This window comes from Lemur catta, chromosome 15 (genome assembly GCF_020740605.2).
Source record: "Lemur catta isolate mLemCat1 chromosome 15, mLemCat1.pri, whole genome shotgun sequence".
Taxonomy (NCBI): Eukaryota; Metazoa; Chordata; class Mammalia; order Primates; family Lemuridae; genus Lemur; species Lemur catta.
Window position 1 is genome coordinate 37822669 of NC_059142.1, and position 20462 is coordinate 37843130.

The following is a 20462-nucleotide window of genomic DNA, read 5'->3' on the forward strand; positions in this document are numbered from 1 at the left end:
GTGTGGTGATGGAACAGAGAACGACAGCAGGTGGTGCAGCTGGGGGAGCACCGAGGAGGGCACAAGTGCCCCTGGCCAAGGGCCATCTCAAAGGCTTCACCGCAGAGACGTGTGAACTGACTCCCTGGGCAGAAGAGAGGGAGGGACCCTACAAGAAAGGTCAGGGACAAGGCAAGGACGATGCAAAACAACGTGGAGTGTCTGGGCAGCAGCAAGGCCGACCCCAAGGCTGGAAGAAAGGGTGCAAGGAAGGGCCAGGGGATGAAAGGACCAAGCTTGAGGTGAGGGCAGAAAGTCGGGGTGCAGCCAGGTTTACAAGGACCCATGATCTCTTCTTCCCTTCTCTCTCTGCCTCCAAGAAGCTCCTCCTCAATTCTTGCCTCTCATGTCCCCAGGCTCCTCTTCCTGGGCCCTCAACTGCCCCCCTCCCAGCTCAGAGTCCCCTGCTTCCTTTTCCAGAGACTCCCCATCTCTCTGCCCTCTCCTTTATGCCCCAACGGGTTTCCAGAGCTCCTTCTCCTGGGGTAGAGGTGTTCTCCTCCATGACTGAGCTGGGGACAGGTGACTAGAGAGCCGTGGGCAGGAGGAAGACCTCAGAGCATCATTGCACAACTCAATAAAGTCACTTTTATGAATGCCCCTGATCTCTTATTTCTCATTTACTGGGCATGTGTGGCCTGGCGTTGAGGAGGACGGGAGGTGCCAAGCTCTCCCCCACAGCCTACACCACCCCTTTTGTGGTGGGTGCTCCCGCTGGGACAAATGCAAGCGTCCTCTCTCCCCTCCTGCCCCCAGCTCCTGACACCAGAGTCCCTCTGCTGGGAAGCCAGGACCTATAAATTAATGATGATGGAACTGGAAAGATGGAGGATGAGAGGGAGCCTCGAGGGACAACAAACAGGGAGGAAGGAGAGAGGGCAGGGTCCAGGCATTGGTCATCCTTCCACAGTCTGCAACCTGTTGGCCCAGCCAGGCTCCCTGGGGCCCAGGAAGGGGACAGAGAAGCTGTGACCCTCTTGGTGATCTGTCTTTTCTCCCATTTGGAGTCAGAGCAGGGTATAGGGAGAAACCAGATGCCTGCGAAGTTAACTAGGGAGGGGGAGACCCAGCTGGCTGAAGGAGGGGGCCAGAGGATATAGTCCTATGACCTATGACCAAACAGGCTTCTCAAGGAACCCAAAGGAGTTAACCCTGTCTCCTGCCTCCATTCAGGACGACCCACCCACGTGGCCTTCGTGGAAGAGAGCTGCTCTTGGGAAGCTCATGGGAGCATGAATGAAAACCACTGAGCCAGGTTCCACCCTATTTGAACAGAGACAGGGGCAGAATGGGTCGTCAGTCACTCAAGGAGTGGCAAAGAGGAACCCACTGCCTCCCCTGGTCCCTCTGCCTCGTCCTGACTTCCCTATATCCTTCTAGGTCCCCCACTTCTACCCCTCCTCTGTCCGTCACTCCAAGTCTCAGCTCCCTAATATCATCCAGGAAGCCCCTTGACTCATCTCAGAAAATCCTGGGAACCCCCCATCATCTTTCTCAGGTGACCTGGGCCTCCCCACCTCCAGGTCTGCTCAGTTCTTTCGGACCTAGGGTATGGGAAGTTTTGTGCTGTAGCTTTGACCGTTCATCCCAGCCACACCCTGTCCTGGGCCTTGGGATCCTGGCCCCATCCCTATGAAACCTACCCTGAATCCCTCCCTTGTCACTCTCAAAGTCTGTCCCACTCTGCCACCCACCCCTACTGGAATCAGATTGGGACACGCCTCACTGGGTTCTGGGAAACAGATCATGCAGACCTGTGGGGGTGGGAGGCTGGGGAACAGCAGGGCCCTGTTTTTCCATCATTGGCTCCATTGCTGGAGCTTCATTCAACTTTCTGACGTCCTGAGCCACAGAGACTGCACCTTTAAGGCCTGCAGAGAGCCAGCTCCACCAGTCCTGACACCTAATCCCAATTCTCAGATGGGGCAGGAAAGGATCCAGGAAGAGAGTTTTGCCTGTAGCTCAGACCAGGAATCAGGGCCCTGGATAATAAACGTTCCACCACTTCCCCTCACGGCCTCGCTCTGGCAGGGACTTCTTTCCCTCTCCAAGCCAGGGCATGGGGAAGGCAGAGGGAGGACCAGTGGGACAGAAGATGAGGGGTTGGGGAGGTTGCGAGGCAGATGTTTCATTGGCTCCCCTTCCCAGGAAGAGACCCCTCCACCCCAGCCAGTTGGCGTCCCTGAGTCAAAACTTGGAGGGAGGAGGATGTCAAAGGCTGTGGCTTCGGCTCAGCCCATCACAGGAGCCTGGCAGGGCTGTGCCTCCACCCACTCAGAGAGGCTCCTGCCTGGGGCGTCAGTCTCTGAACCCCTGGCCCTGCCCTCAGCACCCCGGCCTCTGGCTTGTGGTTGTCCACTGGGCAGGCAGGAGGGGGCATAACTGGCTTCACCCCCATCCTCATCTCTGCCAGGGCCCAGGGACCGTAGGATGGGCCCTGCTGAGGCAGCTGGATAGCCTCAGTGATGCTGTCCGCTCCTGGCCCCTGTGCCTGGTACAGAAGAAGAGAAAGGGTACACTCTTGTCACTGCATCAAGCCCAACCTCTCCCACTGGATGTGCTGGCACCCAGAACGCAGCTGCCGGGTATCACGAGAGCCCTGCCAGCTGCTGGCCAGCTCTGAGGCAAGAATCCGGGTGGCCTGGAATCCTCCACCAGCTTCTCCCTGCCCCATGGAGCTGAGGCCTTGAGCGGCAGAGAAAGCAGACAGTACCCTCAGTCTCCCCCAGGCTGAGGGAGAACCATAGGAACCTAACGCTCGGGAGACCCCCAGACTAACGGAAGAAACAGGGTTCTTTCTTTTGGGGGAGTTCTGAACCTGAAAAGACCAAGACATACCCCAGACACGAGACGTAAGCCCTGACAAAGCCTCACTGTCTACACAGGGAGACGGGTAGAGAGCAGGCCCAGTACACCGCACTGAGGGAGGCAGGGAGGCCCCACCCTTCCTGTCTTGGGCAGACGCTTCAAGCACAACACGGAGGCTGAGCTCTCCCAGGAGTGAGGCATGTCTACGTTGGAGCCAGAGGCAACCTAGGAGGCTCATTCCCAAGAGAGGGACTGCGCCTCCCCACAGACAGGGGCGTTCAAACTAATAGAAACGGTTTCACCGCATCCCTCTGAGACTCAGCCATTAGCACCCTCTTCCGCCAGGAAAGAACCCTGCCCCAAACCAGGAAGGTTTGCAAAGGCAAAACCAAGCAAGGCCCCCAAGCTGCCAAGTGGGTGCCACCACAAGTCACCCATTCATCCGACAAACATCTCTTGAGTTCCTACTACACGCCAGGCAGTAGGGCATTCTAGTGTGTCTTACGTGGTCCTGTGTGGAAAACTGATTCTCCTTGCCTCAGAGGAGTTCATGGGCATTGGCAAGATGCATGATATTAATCCCAATGATGTTGGGTTACCTGCAGAAAAGGTCAGATCTTGGAGTGTCCATTCTCAGAAGGAGGGAGCAGGTGATGCACGTGAGAAAGAATTTCCTGCCCAGCGCAGTGGTTCACGCCTGTAATCCTAGCACTCTGGGAGGCCAAGGCGGGTGCATCGTTTGAGCTCAGGAGTTCAAGACCAGCCTGAGCAAGAGTAAGACTCCGTCTCTACTAAAAATAGAAAGAAATTATCTGGACAACTAAAAATATATAGAAAAAATTAGCTGGGCATGGTGGCGCATGCCTGCAGTCCCAGCTACTCGGGAGGCTGAGGCAGGAGGATCTCTTGAGCCCAGGAGTTTGAGGTTGCTGTGAGCTAGGCTGACGCCATGGCATTCTAGCCTGGGCAACAGAGTGAGACTCTGTTTCAAAAAAAAAAAAAAAAAGAGTTGAGTCCCCACACACCCCACCCCAGACCCTGCCCTGATCATCTTTCCCTGGCCAGGAGAGTTTGAGAGAGGGAGCAGACCGCCACACCCCAGAAAAGGACCTCTGTGCCTGGGAGTGGGGACCCCGCTGAGTGAAGTCCTATTGAGGCGAGTGGAGAGTAGTAGGGTCCCAGTCACCACTGTCCTGTACCCAAAGCTCAGTTCGGGCCTGAGACAGCCCCAGGGAGCACATGGGGTTTCGGGCGCTGCAGGCTGAGGTGGAGGATGAGCTCTGTGCTGAAGGGCCTGACTCTGGCAGCGGGCCGCCTGCGGAGCGAGTGACGAGCGCAGCTGGACCGGGCACAGGTCTGCAGGACTCAAAGGCACGGTGAGGGCGGGGCTGTGCGTCCGGGGGCGGGGCCGGGGCGAAGTGGGCGGGGCTTTGGCAGAGTGGGCGGGGTTGCGGGCAGCCGGGCAGGGATGTGTCGGGGGCGGAGCTAGGTGTTGACTGCAGGACTACGGGTCGAGAGGCGGGGCTTAAGGCGGCGGGGGGAGGGGCTACATACAGGTAGGGCCGGAGCGGGGCTAGATGGGACTTGAGGCGCCTCCCTCTCCTGGGAGCTTGCCCACCTGAGGAGGCTTCTTCCGGCTGAAGGAGAGGCTGGGCCCTTGCCCTGAGAGAATGCCCACTCTGCAGGGAGACCTTCCCCTCCTTCAGGAAGTTCCTTCTCTAACTTCAGGAATATCTAGATACCTCCTCACTTCCCGTCTCCAGGTGGATCCGGCCCTGGATCTTAAGGAGCCAGTGGTTCTAGGTAGGGGGACGGGAGCGGGGGGCGGGAACAGAGTCTGCAGGAGACTTCTAGCAAACTCAGCTCCACCCTGGCTGGGAACATCCTCTACCTGCTGGGGCTCTGTGTAGTGAGGGGTCGGGAGGGAGGGTGTGGGCCGTCCCTGAAGGTCAGGGTCTACTAGGTTAGGCCCAGTGACACCAAGCAGGAGCTACCACATGGGTTCCAGTGCCAAACGGAAATGCAGGCTTCCTTGTTTAAAAAACCAGAGAAAGGGAAAACAGAGAAAGCAGAGCGGGACTTAGGGACGGGCCGGGGGATCTGGTGAAAATAGAAGCTTTGGCTCCAAGCTTTCTGTAGCTTCGAACGCTCCATCTGGGACCCAGTCTCTCTCTCTCTCTTTTTAAAATCTTTCTTTCTTTCCTTTTTTATTCTGTAGACCTCCTCTGTGGTCAAAGGACCTAGTCTCTTTAACAAGGACCTGGGAGCGCCGTCCCATCAGGAGTGCCCGGCAATCACAGCTGAGGAGGAGAGCTCCTCTCCCCTCAGCCACGAGGTGGACGAGAGCTCCAACACCTGGTCCTGCTGCATCAGCGGGGGACTCGGGAAGAGTTGGGATGCTGAGAGGATCAGCTGACAAAGGAGGCTTCTCTGAGTTTGTGCTGGGATCTGGCGGTGGCCTCCTTGCCCAAACCAGCCTGATGGGTAGGGGGATGGATTGGCAGCGGAGGGCTGGGGGCAGCGAGGGCTGACATCATGAAGCTTGATGCTGAATTTGACACACTTCAAGCTGAACATCTCTATCTACTTACCCAGGAGTTTGGGGATGTCTTGGACTCCAAAGCTGATATGGGAATTTGGGAAAAAACCTCAAAGCTTTTTAGGGGATAAGAAAAGAGTGTGAGAGTTTTACTTTGTTCAGAAAGGAGAATTTATGGAAGTATAGCTCACGATCTATGACTTGCACCCCAAAACTGCCAGTCTACCATGTGAGATATAAAACCAATGGCCCTGGGGTGCGTTCTTCCTGCCCCTCATCCAGGTGGTTGTGCCCCCATCTTCACCCCTAACCATTCTGCTTCCTTTCATTCAGAGAAGGTCTGGGAATATGTTTGTGTGGGACTCACTTCCCCAAAAGCTCCAGTCGTCCCACATCCTACAAGTGTGTTCCTGAACCTTCTACTTGCCCTTGTAACTCCCAGACTGCTAGCTTCTTCCCATTCTGGCGAGGGTCAGTGCCTTCCACCTGCCTGGACTCCCGTAGCCCACCCTTCACTCTTTCCTCTTTGGCCCCTTCCAGAGGGGAAAATCAACAGTAATAAAAAGGAAAATGGGTAAGGAAATAACGCCCTGTCCCAATGCCTGTGTCTGTCTGCAGTGCACTCTGTGGGTCAGAGAGACAGGACGGTTGCCAGAGAGCAGGTGGCTGGGGCTTCCTCCTCTAGGTCAATTCCCTCTCCTGATCCCCGTCTCCTAGCAAGACCCCGGCCAATCGCAAGCTTGATCCCCAAATCAGGGGTGATTATCGCCCATCACTACCTTGTCCGACCACCAGAGGGAGGTAGAGAGCAAAGCCTACCGCCCGCCTAGCACCAGGCGCCCCGCAGCCTCCCGCTTCAGCATTAAGGGGCTTTTAATTGATCTAAAGAGTCCTCGCATGTTAGTCTAACTTAAATATCCTCCAGCACAACTTAAACTCTGTCCCAGAGTCCCCCGAACATAAGCCAGGACTCTGAGGAGGAGCCTCTGAACCCTAAGGCAGGGATTACAGGTGTGAGCCACTGTGCCCAGCCTGGTTTGGGTTTAAGACTTAAAGAAGAGATATTTGGGAGCATCCGTCATATTGAATGAGACTTTAGGGACAGAAGTGGAGTAGTGACTTTTTAGGGAGTTTTATAGAGTATGGTATGGTCTAATCTTCCCCTTCGCCCCATTCCCTCAAGAAAACCTCCAGTAAAAATCAAATTTACTCTTCCTGGTGTTCCAGGAGGCGTTTTTTGTTTGTTTGTTTGTTTTTTCCGATGAGTGATGCTGAGAAGAGCCTCAAAGTGAGAGCAGCAAGGCTCGAGTGTATCCAGGTCACACACACATAAACATAGCCTATATCCCACCACTGAGAGCCTCCCTTGTAAATCCCTTAATCTGTCCTATAGAGACATGGCCGTGTGTGTAAATCCCCTTTAAGATTCCTTCTAGGCAGAGACTTAGGAGCAGGACCTGAGTGACCTCTGCTGAGACATCTGAATCTCCGGAATAAGTTTATTGGGATTTTACCCTAAAACTGCTGTGCCTCTGCCAATACAAATGCGTGTGTGTGTGTGTGTGTGTGTGTGTGTGTGTGTGTGTGTGTGTACGCTATTCCATGAGGAGCAGAGACACTGAACACTAAACAACAGAAAACCATTTGGTCTAGCTCCATCTCTGCCTACTCAGACATATGCTTCTAGCAGTACCAGAGATATGTCTATGCAGCTCGAACAAATGGAGTGAGGCAGTGATATGCAGGCTGACAGGCAGAAAGAGGGAGGATGGCATTTCCGCTGCTCTGCTCTCTGCTGGAACTTGTGGAAACACAGGGTTTCTTATCCCCACATCATACCTACAGACCCCATCATGAACCTAAGATGCTTTCTGATGACCATGAAGAGATGAGAGAACAGAGATGCCTTCCCTCATCACACGCACGTGCACACACACACACACCGGCTCTCACTGCCTCTCTCTGCATCCCTTGGAAGGTTCCCGCCTTCCTCTCCTCTCCACCCAGAGCCAACCTTCAGTCGCCACCTCTCTTTCGGCCCTGGCTCCCCCCACCCACGCTGGCACCTGCTTGGCAGCTCCCCATCCACCCCCTCAGCCCTCAGGAGACCAGGGCACACATGGAACAGGTTGATGCTGTTCTCCCGGAAGTGAAGTGGGAGGGGGGTGGGGTCACTGGGGCAGGCGGGGTCACCGGGGCAGGCGGGGTCCCTGGACGCCTTCATCCCTGCCTCCACAGAGGCATAAAGCAGCCTGTCCTGGCAAGGGACAGTCATTCTCTCAACCTACAGACCAAGCAAGCCCTGGGCCCTCACCCCAGACCCAACTGCTGGACAGGACCTAGCCCCTCTCCCTGGTAAGAACTTGATGACAACAGAGGAGGCTGGGGGGTGTTCAGGGGATATAGGGAGGTGGGTGGGACTAGGAGGGTATGGGGCTCCCCTGGAGTCCAGTGGGGTAGGTATCTGATAGGCCTTGGGGAGGGAAGGGAGAGGTGGCCCTGTGAGAGCCTCTCTGGAGCAAAGGAGACTGAAGTCGCCTGAGCCCTTCCCAGGTTCACCCAGCTGGCCCTGGAGGTTGTCCTGCCCCATCCTGGCCCTCCCAGGAATAGGGGGTGAAAAAATCACATCGGAGCTGGCCGAAGGGCCCCAGCCCCATCCATGCCTGTGCCTCCTGCTTCCCTGCCGCTGTGAGGTACCCACAGTGGAGATGAGGCTCTTCCAGGCCAGCTGGTGTGTCCTCTTCCACCCACAGGGATAATCTGGGTGTGCCACTTGGCCACCCAGCCAGAGCACCTAGACTTGAACTTCAAAGACAGGGACCTACGGTGGTGAACCTCAGGCTCTCACGGGCCCCACATTCTCCAGTGCCCTCTCACCCCAGCCGGCATATGTCTCCCAGGGCCACATTCCTTCCTTCCTTCCATACCCATTTGTCAAGTTCCAACTGTGTGCCAGGCACGGTGCTTGGTGCTGATGCTGTGGAGGTGACTAAGACCCATTTCCTGCCCTCTGAGAAGTCTCCGTCAAGGAGGCGAGAGAGTCAGGTGAGCAGGGCATAACAGTATGAAGTGCAGGTGTTTCAGAAGCGGATGCACAAAGTGCTTTGGGGACACAGGTGGAGTCACCAGCTGCCTGAAGGAGTGAGAGAAGAGGTCACAAGGAGGTGACCTGAATTGAGTCTCAAAGGATGGCGAGGGATTCTTTAGATTGGAAAGGGAGTACTGCAAGCAGAGGGAGAGAAGGTGAAGACTGTCAGAACCCCTGGATCTAGGGCTGCTGCCTGGAGGGAGATGGGCCCATCATACCCGTGAGCCGGGAGGTGGCACAGTGGAAGCACAGAGTGCAAGGACGTGTCCCCCATCTGAAGAAACGACAACTGGGCCAGGTGAACAGCTCTGCCTCCCAGGCCCTTGGCACCCATGGTGGCTGCTTCCCTTCCCTGGTGTCCCCAGGTCCTGGCTGTCACTATTCTCTGGCATGACGGGAAGCTTTACTTCCACTGCTGATGAAATGCCCCAGCCGGGCTCTGCGTCTGTGGAGAAAATGAGTGTGGAGTGACAAAAGAGCCCTCAACAAAGACAGGGGCGGACTGGCGTCTCTGGCCAGCTGTGTGACTTCCGGCAGCCGTTTGAGCTCTCAAGCACCAGGTTGTTCATCGTAAAATGAAGACGCCTTTGTTTCTTTCCAGCTCTGACACTGGGGGATCCAGGCACCTTTGAGAGCTGTCCCTGCCCCAGAGCCAGTGAGCCCTCCCTGCAGGGGCCTCACCGGGTCCTGGTCACCTCGGCAGCCACCTTGATTCTCTCCTGTCTTCCCACCCCCCACACAGACGATGACCATGTTTGAAAATGTCACCCGGGCCCTGGCCAGGCAACTAAACCCTCGAGGGGACCTGACACCACTTGACAGCCTCATTGACTTTAAGCGCTTCCACCCCTTCTGCCTGGTGCTGAGGAAGAGGAAGAGCACGCTGTTCTGGGGGGCCCGCTATGTCCGCACTGACTACACCCTCCTGGACGTGCTGGAGCCCGGCAGCTCCCCTTCAGGTCACCCCCGGGCATGGGGGTGGGTAGAGGGATGCTGAGGGATGGGGGCCCACAAGGAGGACCCCAAAGCCCCCTCTGCCCAGACGCGGGTGGGAATCATCTAAGCCAAAGCCCTTTTTAGGAGCTGAGAAGGCCGGGGGGAAGCAATACCCCTCAGCCCAGCTCCTCCCTCCTCTTCCTCCCACAGATCCAAGAGACACTGGGAGCTTTGGCTTTAAGAATATGCTGGACGCCCGAGTGGAGGGCGAGGTGGATGTGCCAAAGACAGTGAAGGTGAGGGGGACCGCAGGGCTGTCCCAGAACAGCACCCTGGAAGTCCAGACACTCAGCGTGGCTCCCAAGGCCCTGGAGACCTTGCAGGGGGAGAGGTAAGAGGGGACAGGGCTGAGAGGTGACCGGGAGGGGGCAGGCCAGTGCATGGAAAGGGCGCTTTGGGCCCTGAGTTGAAAGGTGGGGCCTTCACACTGGCCTTCACCAAGGTAGTCACTACAGGGGGGCTCTTGAAGGGGACCCTTCTGCCCTATGGGTGCATCCAGGCCCTGCCCTAACCACTCCTCCCAGTCCTCCCACGGCCTCCAGGACCACCTTCAACTACCACACATGCACAGGGAGGAGGATGTTCACATTAGCTTGCTGTGTGACTTTGGAAATGTCACTTCATCTTTTCTGCAAAATATGAGGTTGGATGACAATCTCTGAGTTTCCTTCCAACTCTAAGACTGGGAAAGGGGAGGGGTGGGTCTTCACTGTGCCCTGCTGAGGCCTGAACACAGTGTTCTGCTCCCATAAATGAAGCCTCCCCCGGCCCCGTCCACACACCAGGCACGCCCTTGGGAATGCTGCCTCACAGCGTGAAGGGTGTGGCAGGTGCCACGTTGATGCTGGGCACCGCGGATGTTTGGCTTGACGGGAAACTGACTGTTAAGTAGTTAAGTAGTAGTTGAAAGAAGGAGGTGAGAACTGGGGAGGCAGGAAGGAAAGGCTAGGACTTGGGAAGTCACCCAGTAAGCATTTATAGAGCTCTATTACATAGCAAAGCACCCTACTACATGCTGGGGTGCACCTAGTACACCTTTGTCCAAGAACTTTGGGATCCAGGAGTGTGAAAAAAACAAACCAAACCTACAACTGTAATTATAATCCAAGGCAAGAAGTGGTAAGAGCCACAGGAATGGTTCTGTTAAGTCTTGTGGCTGGTCAGAGGGACTTCTGGCTGGGGAAATAAGCAAAGACCTCACAGAGGTGGCAGCTTATAACCTAGACCTTGAAACATGAGCAGAAATTGGACATGCAGGGCTGGAAGACAGGTATTACCAAGGCACACGGGTGAGAAATCTCAAAACAAGTAAGGACCATGTACAGCCAGTTTGTGGGGAGCAGAAGAGGTATGAGTGGAAAGAGGGAGATGTTGAGTGGGCCCAGGTGACAGGTGTGCCAGGTGCCAGGTCAGGGATATTGAACCACTCTAGAGGCACCAGGGAGACCCTGACAAAGCTCTGCTGTGTCTCATGACTCATCTGGCCAGATGGAGGAAGTGTCAGATAGAGGAATGGATCCAGGGCTGTGAAGCAAGCAGGCCAGGCAAGACACTGTCCCACCGTCGTCAGTGAGGCAAGCTGAGGACTCGAGCTGGGGAGCAGCCGTAGGGATGAAGGGATCGGAGTCAAAGTCTATTGCAAACGGCAATCGAATGGACTGGGCGTGGTGGCCGATCGCAGGATGAGGGGGGCGGTTTTGTCAAAGATGACACTGAGATCTGACTCAGGTGGTGGCATTCATTACAGGACATTAAAGGTGACATTACAGGTGACAAACAGAAAGAGAGAGGTCAGAGGTAGATTTGGAAAGAGATTGTGAGTTCCCTTGAGTGTGTGGCTCTGCTGACACACGGGCTGAGGATGGTTGCCAGGTCGTTGGAAATAAGATGTTGGAGCTCAGGAGAAAAGTCAAGGTGAAGACACACACGTGGTGGTGACAATGTAAGATTAAAGCTGTAGAAATGGGGGTGCTGTTGGAGGGAGTTCAGAGAATAGAAGAGTGAGAACAGAATCTTAGAGAACATAAAATTTGAGGGAACCAAGTAACTGGAAAACGAGATGCAGACAGAATGAATAAGATTTAGCATCAGGAAGATGGGATAGAGCCACGGTGGTACAGTGTGATTGGAAGGCAAGAGAAGCCGTGTCACATGGAGGGTTTGGACAACAGGGTCGAGCACTGCAGAGTTAGGGAAGGTCATTGAGTTTGACGGGTCAGAGGTCATTGTGATTTCAGCTGAGGAGTGCTAACAGAAGGCAAATGATAGAGAATTCAGGAGTGAGCAGTGAGGAAGTAGACAGTAGGCGTGGGCATATCTTCTGAGATCTTTGCCAACTAAGTGCAGGAAAGAAACAGGGTGGTAATTTGAGAGAGTAGCAAGATCAAAGAAAGTGAATTTTCTAAGCTCTTTACATATCAGGGGAAAAAAGGAGTGAATTTGTTAGGATCAGGGACATGTTTACATACAGGAGCAAGTAGAGAGGAGGAACCCGTGTTAATGGTGCCAGAGGATAAGAGATGGAGAAAAAGGATCCCAGAAGAGATGAACGGGGAGGAAAGGGAGGAGAATCTGCCCCTGGACAGAAGGAAAAGGGGAGAAGGACACACCCGTGAGCCCTGTTCCAGGCAGGAGGGTCACCAGAGCACTTCCCAGTTTATCTCCCAGCAGCCCTGGAGGTGGGCGCCATTGTCTTCATTTTGCAGATGGGGCGACTAGGACTCAGGGAAGCCGCCCTGCCAGTGAGCAGGAGGTCTGGGCGTCAACCTCAGTCTTACCCCAGAGTCCTCAGCCCTTCCCCGCCACCACAGTGTCTAGTTCCTAGGAACGACAGAAGAAAGGAGTAGCGCATGGCCCAGGCAGGGAAAGCTCTGAACGGTTCCCTCATGTCCTCCTGTCTCAGGAAGCTGGTGGCCGATCACCCGTTCCTGAAGGAGATGCGAGATCAGGGAGAGAACCTGTACGTGGTGATGGAGGTGGTGGAGACGGTGCAGGAGGTCACCCTGGAGAGAGCCGGCAAGGCAGAGGGCTGCTTCTCCCTGCCCTTCTTTGCCCCCCTGGGGCTACAGGTTTGGCTCAAACACACACAGACACACACACACACACAGACACACAGACACACATACGCGCGCGCGCGTTTACATTCAGCCCCTTGTCAGAGGCTTCGTTGGTTCTGCACGACCGGTGCCCACAGAGGACACTGAAAGGACACGCTCCTTCCCCCTGCTGGCCAGACACAATCCCCTCTCTGGTCAGGGGTGCCCAGTGTAGGCAGATCCCTGTGCCAGATGCCACAGGAAACTTTTAGAAAAAGAGAAACTCAAACTCATGAGTTTTCCCCCATGGTGCTCCCAGGCTGAAGAGAAGGCATCCTTGCTCCCAGGAAGTTCTCAGCCTTATGGAGGAGACACATAGTTTAAAGCCCCGAGAACACAGGTTTGGAAAATTTGATGGAAATAAGTAATGCTCTACAAATCTATAGCTATTGAGTATCAATATTCAAGGGATTGTTTGGAATTGGGAGCGAGCAGTAGGGGCTAGTCATGGAAGGCTTCCTGAACAAAGTGAGCATGGGACAGAGGGCACAGAGGAAGAATGAGTCGGGGCCTGGGTGGAAGCCCTAAGGGGGGACAGGGTGATGCACAGGCAGGTGATAGAGCAGGTCTGCCCAGTTCCCTGATCGTGTCTGAACCAGGAAGAGAGATACAGATCCCTGGAGGGATGACTGGGGACACCACTGAAGTTCCCAACTTCTTACCTCCACAAATGCTCTCTGCTCTGACCCTGCTCCTGTCCCCACCCCACTCCCGATGTCTCATACTTAGGATCTCTCGGATTCACAAATCCTCATTGTCTGATCCTAGGGGTCTGTAAACCACAAGGAGGCTGTAACCATCCCCAAGGGCTGCGTCCTGGCCTTTCGAGTGAGACAGCTGATAGTCAAAGGCAAAGATGAGTGGGGTAAGCAGAGACGAGAATTATGCACATGAATACGGAGGCATCCAGGTCCTCCCTTGTGGCAATGTCAGAGAATGAGCGAAGGAGTGTACTGTATGGTGGTCCAACTGCCGGAGACAGAGTGACAGGGACGGCTCTGGGGAGAGGGGTGAAGGGGCTCCTGGGTTCTGAGCATCTCCTGGGTCCCAGGCACTGTGGTTGTTGATGGGAGGGGGTACAAAAATGAACAAGCACAGCCTCTGCTTTCATTTGTCTGTGGCAAAAAGAGGAAAGAGACACAGACACCAGTACTAGAATGCAAGGCAGAAAATAGTGTTAACGTAGGAGAGAATTTACACAGGAAGAAAAGACTGCTTCCAGCAATGGAGGCTGAGCAGGGAATTAGAGGGGGCGTTTGGGGGCAGGGTCCTAGCCCTTCTCAGATCCCTTGGGCTTGAGACTGGGAAGGCAACGTGGAGCAGCTGTTAAGCAACCTCCTGCTCTCCCTCTCTGGCCCCTCACAGATATTCCGCACATCTGCAATGACAACATGGAAACCTTCCCTCCCGGGGGTGAGTGAAATTGCTTATAGACTCCCCCCCATCTTCTGCCTGACGCTGACACTATCTGCTAAAATCCTAAACCCTCCACTCATACTATAATCCCCCAAGGAGCCCCTGTTTTTGTTTCCCAAGTCCCTAAGAATGTCCCTCCTCAACTTTAGGAAAGACAGATAGAGGCACATAAATACTGCCCAAGACAGACAGAAAAACAGAAAGATACAGACCAGGAGGTACAATCGGAAGCAGAAATGAGACTTGGAGACAGTGTTCCCAAATTGCGGGGGCGGATGAGCTGACATAATCTCCATGTGTTTTTATAACGATCGCTGATAACGCTGCCTTGACAACTACTTTAGATAAAGAGGCAAAAATGGGTTTTATGCTGACAGATGTGCATTGTTTCTGTCTTCAGAAAAGCCAGGAGAGGAGAAGTTCATCCGTAAGTGTTTCCTTTCATTCACTGCAACTTTCTTGACTCAGAATTTTAAAACTCCAATCTTTTTTCTTCCCTTCTCTGTGGGACTGACAGGGAAGATGGCAGAGCAGGTCTCAGCTAACAATTGTCCCTGAAACATGGCAGAAATTCCAATAGCTTGGGAAAAAGCAGTGGAGGGGGAAAGTCTTTGGACGAGATGCCCGGGTGGTCTGATGCCTCAACCTTTGTCACCAAAGGCCTCAGTAGCTGTCACCTGCTACACATACACACCTGCAACTCTGCCACCCAGCAACCAGGGCTGGAACCACTGAGTCACAGTGATGTCAGGAGCAAGAGTATCCTTAAGATAGCTGGGAGCTCCCAGGAGACAGACAAGACATATTTCCTCATCCTCCTTGGTGTCTCATCCCCTGGGTATGGCTGCCACTCTGAAAGATTACATTCTTACTCGTTTTTGTTTCTTTGTTATTTTCTCAGTTATCCAGGCATCTGATGTTGGTAAGGAATTTTGTGAGTTTCTCCCAAGACTTTGGCATGAAGGTGGCAGGAGGTGGAGTGAAGGGAAGGGAAGGTCTGAGTCCTGGGTCCCAGGGATTGGAGCCACTTCTGGGAAGCCACTCTCTCCAAAGCAGGCCAGACGTGTTCTTAGGATGCCAGGCCCCCATTGAGCCAGGCTAAGGTTCGAGCTCTCCCTGGTCCACCCACATCCCTGAATATACATGCACTGCTTTCTGGAACAGCCCCATCCTGGCCCTCACTCAGTCACCAGAGTCATTCTTTGTCAAACTAACTCATGAGAAGAAGAAATAGACCTTCTTTCTCAACTTTTAGCTGACATCTTAGCGAACGCAAAGTCAATTGTGTACCGCTACGGGATGAGGCCTGGGGTCTCAGGGAAGGTTAACTGTTGGGTTAGATGATACTATAGGTCCTGGTCCCAACCCTCAGGTAAGGGCTAGTGGATATCCTCATAACCTCGTTCCTTGGTGAAGAAAGAGGCCAGGCTCCAGCTGGGGGCAGGGTGCGTGGACCTGAGGAGGGCAGAGAGTGAATGAGCCCTGCAGGGAGGATGCTTACTGGACGGGGAGGGTGCTGGATGGAGTACCGTGCGTCACATTCACTGTCCCCATAGGGGACGTACACGAAGGCTTCAAGACTCTAAAAGAAGAGGTTCAGAGAGAGACCCAAGAAGTGGACAAGCTGAGCCGGGTGGGGCAAAGCTCCCTGCTCAGCTCCCTCCACAAACTTCTAGGGAAGAAAAAGGAACTACAAGACCTTGAGCTTGAGGTGAGGTCCCAGTGGAAGGATGGGAGATGTGGGAGAAGACAGGTTTGGGGGTGGGGTATTGCAGTTGGTGGGGGGATCTGACAGTGGCAGAAGGTGGTCAGTGGCCAGGGGAGTCAGTAGGGGGTACCTTCCCCAAGGCTGGCCAAGTGCCTTCAGGCTGCCCGGCCACTGCTGCTCCCTCTGTCCCCTGGAAAAGGGCAAACAGTGCAGATTCCTCCAAGGCACATGGTCCCTCTGATGGACAGAGGACAGGCGGCAGGCCAGAAGGGCCCTCTGCTGGAAGGGGCTGGAACTTTCCCTTTCCAGTCCAATACTTTTCAGATCTTGATACCTTGAAAAAGAAACGGGGAACTGGGAGAGAGTTGACATGTGACAAGGGATTGTTATGTGCCAGGCACCAAGTTGGGCCCTTTACCCATGTTATCTTCAATAGTCGCCTATCTTTCCCCACAGCTTGAAGGGGCTCTAGGCAAGGGACATGAAGTGACGCTGGAGGCACTCCCAAAAGACGTCCTGCCATCAAAGGAGGCTATGGGTGCCATCCTCTATTTCCTGGGAGCACTAACAGGCAAGTGGGGAATAAGGTCTTCATTTATAGACCTTTTCAGTGATAGGAATGAATGACTTGAATGAGTTCCCAAATGCATGAATAAATGGATGAGTGAATGACAGACAAAATATACCATAGTTAAGTAGTTTATATTTACATTTTTAAAAATTGGTTTCATGCCTTAGAATTCACTTGGTCACCTTGGATGGTCTGAGAAGACAGCCTAGTCTGCTAATAGAGATTCAAAAATAACCCTAGTTTTATCAGCCACATATTTAAAACTTCTTCATAAGGCTGCACGGTGGCTCTCACCTGTAATCCCAGCACTTTGGGAGGCCAAGGCAGGAGGATCGCTTGAGGTCAGGAGTTTGAAGTTACAGCGAGCTATGTTTGCACCCCTGCACTTCAGCCTGGGTGACAGAGTGAGATCCTGTCTCTAAAAAAAAAAGTAAAAAAAAAAAAAAAAACCAAAGAAACTTCTGCATATAGCTAAGTTCATCCTGTCTATATTGATACCCATTAGCTTTAATTTCTGGGGGTAACATCTTCTGATCTTGCCCCTAAATTCTCTTCCTCCCTCTGCATGAAACATCCCCCCTCTTGGAAAAACTCTGTTCCTTCAGATGTTAACTGAAATATACAACTCCATGACCAAAGTAGACCTCTCAGCTCCAGCTCCCTTAACACCTGCATTGTAATTACACATTACTTTGTCTTCACCACCAGGCTGCAAGTTTCTTGAGTGAAGGGAGTACGATTTTCACTTAACACTCGGCAAAAGTGCCTGGCATAGAGCAGGCTTTCAACCATGAATGAATGTATGAATGCTGAAATTCTGGAAGTGCACTATTTGGAATCTGTAGTCCACTCTGCACCAGCAACACTCATCTCTATTTCTGCTTTTCTTTTTTCTCCAGAGCTAAGTGAAGCCCAACAGAAACTTCTGGTAAAATCCATGGAGAAGAAGATCCTACCTGTGCAGCTAAAGCTGGTAAGAAAAAAAAAGGCAGATGCTGGGAGAGTTTTAGAGTAGGTACAGCCAGTGGAAAGATGCAGATGTCGCTTAATGATAGAATGGTTCGAGAGGGCTCCTATCCTTTCCCAGGAGCTCATGCACACCTCTTTCTCTCCATGCAAGAGGTAGAAGGCTAAATTTCTGGGATCTGGGTTTATCATCCTGATCTTGGGAGATGAGACAGAAAATTTTGGCTTTGCTTATTCCTAGCCAAATAATGTGAGCAAAATTTTTAATGTGTCTATCTCAATTTATTCCCCTGTAAAATGGGGCTAAAACAAATGTGCTGTTCACTATATAAAGATATCAAAAGATCCAGATGGAGTTGTAATGTAAGGTAAAGTAAGGGGTTATAATCAGAGAACTGTAGCCTTGGTGTGATTTATTTATGAGTTAGGATACAGGAAGAGAGTTTTCCAGTTCTTTCTTTTCATGCTGCTTTGGTTCCTTCTAGGTGGAGAGCACAATGGAACAGAATTTCCTCCAGGATAAAGAGAGTGTTTTCCCTCTGCAACCAGAGCTGCTCTCCTCCCTCGGGGAAGAAGAACTGACCCTCACAGAGGCCCTAGTGGGACTGAGTGGCCTGGAAGTGCAGAGATCGGGCCCCCAGTACACATGGGACCCAGACACCCTCCCTCGCCTCTGCGCCCTTTACGCTAGCCTCTCCCTCCTTCAGCTGCTGACCAAGGCTTCCTAACTTGCCTTTTCCACCTGCCTCATGCTTCCCAAATATCTTCCCAACCTCATCGTGCTGTGTCCTTAACACCCAAGGGCATTTCAGAGCCATCAGACTGAGGATGACTGAAATCCTAGCTGGTCACCAATGATAACCAATTTCCACCTACTCAACCATGTATCTCTCCCTGTCCCTCCAGCCCTGCAACCCACTAAGCCCATCTGCTTAAATCCTCTGGAAGTAGAAGCACTCAAACTTTTAAACCTATGAGCCATTTCAGCAAAACTGGACAAATAAATTAATTAACTTTCTGTCCTAATCTCTCCTACTTGTACTTCCAAAAAGCAAGCTTCACTGAAATTAATGAAAAATAATATGTCAATCTTAGGATGAGGTGTCTTTTGGTATTTTTGTTTAAAGAATTTATCATGAGGAAATTCTTAATTTGTGCCAGAAAAAGAAATTATCATCATCATACTACATATAGATCATATGTACATAAACATTACCCTCTTCTGCCCTCAGGTGAGCTGGAAGATGCTCAGAGAACTGTGAAGGTGCAGAATGTGGGATCTAGATTCTGAAGTGAGAAGATCATCAAAGCAGCTTGTCTTCAAAGACGAGCATTTGGGGGTCCTCTAGTGCTGGGTTGAGGGAAAGATCTACAGATATGTGGTAGAAACCCAAAACAAAAATAAGACAACTTTCAAGTACTGTTGAATAGAAAATGCAGATGGGTCTTCCAAAAAAAAAAAGAGAGAGAGCCCCAAGAATAAGACTGACCCAAACCTTTTAAAAATAAATCGTGGTATTATCTTCTTTCACCTTTCTCTGTTGAAATTCAGGGTGGTTGTGGGAGGAAGTAGTACGAGTAGGCTTAGCATATGGACGGGCTAATATGTATATTGCAATCTCATCAAACAGCTGTGTTTATATCAACCTCCTCCGCCTAAAGCTGGGTTTGAACATCCTGCATCAATCTCTTTTAAAGTAGTTTTATGGGTGGCATAATTTCTCTAAGGCTTTTGGCCCCAGGAGTCAGACTCTCCTCCTTCTTAGCCACCCCCTGCCCAAGCTGGTTCCCTCATTCACCAAGAATTCATGACCAACTGCCAAAGGCTTTGTGCAAATCCATCCTCCCCCACCCTGGGCATCTTCCAAAGCCTCACTGCATTGCTCATGGACGTACTCGATTGTTATCTGCTGACTTCATTGTTTTTTCCTTGTGATGTAAACTTAATAGAGAGGTGAGCTAACATGCTAACCATCCAGAAGAGTAACTTCTTTGATTGTTAAGGATAAACAATAAATCTCGTCTGTTTTCTTCCTTACTATTCTCGCCCACCTTCAGTTACAGATACAGTGTTATGAAGAAGCTCTAGTGAGTTTATTCCAGTGATGATTCAAAAGTCCTGTTATCCATCCCACAGCTGGGGGGGAGGGAGGGGAGGAGGGTGTAAGAGGACAGTTAAGGAGGAATTTGTCAAGGCATGTTCCCTAAAACTGGAGCACACATCTTTCCATTTAGAAAGTAGCTGTGTAATGCAAAGAACTATTTGCTGCAATCATATGAAAAGGGGAATACAAAAGATATGTAGGATATCATATATACATAAAGAATATATAGGATATCATTTATACAAAAAGGAGGATATGGTCAAAACATATTCCCTGCCCTCTAGGTCCTTACAACAGGGCTAGATTGTCTCGTACAGTCCATCAAAGGTATAAAACCCAGGACCTCCATTTATGGGAGAGACGAACGTTGCAAGATAGGGAGAGAGTTTTTGTTTTGTGTCTTCATAAACTGGGAGCTGTATTCACCTCCTGGCTTCACCTACACTGCAGAGAATCAGTGGGGGAGTCCTTTGAAAAATAAGTGGGCAGGGTTTCCGGTCCAATTTCCTTCCCCTTAGGTACACCATGATTCTGTTCCCCATTTCACAACAGTGTCTGCCTGGATGTACAAAGGCCCCCTCAACGGGCTTCCACCCTCTTTCCCCAACCCTCACAAAACACCGCAGCCCAGAGAGGGGCTAGCCCTGGGCCGTATGTAGGATGGACCCCTCTCTTTTTAATAAATTGGAGTGATTTCTGCACAAATGCATCCTTTTCACCAGGCGCACTCCCGGGCTGCAGAAATGTTATGCCTTATTTACAGCACTAAGCTAAAATCTGACAAGGAAGTCTGGATCCCATAGGGCTTTTCCTACTCTCCAGTTCAGTTTATTAATTTAAGCCCAACAGTCCCTAGCTCCACGTCCCTCCTTCGCAGCCTTCTTTCCTTCCCTGGCGCCGGATGCGGCCGTTGAGCACCTGCCGAGCGGATCTGGAAGGCGACCCAGGCCCTGGGCAAACTGAGCGAGCTTGGGAGCAAAACCCTCCCAGCAACTCATGACGTCATCTCGCCCGGCGCTCGGATAGGCGGTACCAACTCCACGCCGGTCGGGGTGCTCTTAGAGTCCATTGTAACCCAGGTTGGAGCCTGAGGGGACCTCTCGTGGACATCCACAGAAATGCACCCCAGAG

The 20462-nt window shown here is 52.3% G+C and overlaps 1 protein-coding gene and 1 long non-coding RNA gene across 3 annotated transcripts; both read left to right on the forward strand.

Annotated features, from left to right (window-relative positions):
• Nucleotides 1-4449: 4449 nt before the first annotated feature.
• On the forward strand, nucleotides 4450-6600 carry LOC123620849. Its single transcript, XR_006728969.1, has 2 exons — nucleotides 4450-4650; nucleotides 5066-6600. It is a non-coding gene; the product is annotated as an uncharacterized LOC123620849 (long non-coding RNA).
• Nucleotides 6601-7653: 1053 nt separating this feature from the next.
• On the forward strand, nucleotides 7654-18272 carry GSDMA (gasdermin A). Of its 2 annotated transcripts, none has more exons than XM_045526402.1 (12): nucleotides 7654-7741; nucleotides 9217-9433; nucleotides 9621-9801; nucleotides 12373-12538; nucleotides 13334-13430; nucleotides 13931-13978; nucleotides 14382-14408; nucleotides 14883-14903; nucleotides 15538-15692; nucleotides 16146-16260; nucleotides 17160-17233; nucleotides 17712-18272. In XM_045526402.1, the coding sequence occupies exons 2-12, from the start codon at nucleotides 9220-9222 to the stop codon at nucleotides 17952-17954; spliced, it is 1341 nt and encodes a 446-aa protein (XP_045382358.1). In that variant the 5' UTR covers nucleotides 7654-7741; nucleotides 9217-9219; the 3' UTR covers nucleotides 17955-18272. The 2 variants fall into 2 exon arrangements, with proteins under 2 accessions (XP_045382358.1, XP_045382359.1); XM_045526403.1 differs by lacking the exon at nucleotides 7654-7741 and adding an exon at nucleotides 8780-9034.
• Nucleotides 18273-20462: the final 2190 nt, after the last annotated feature.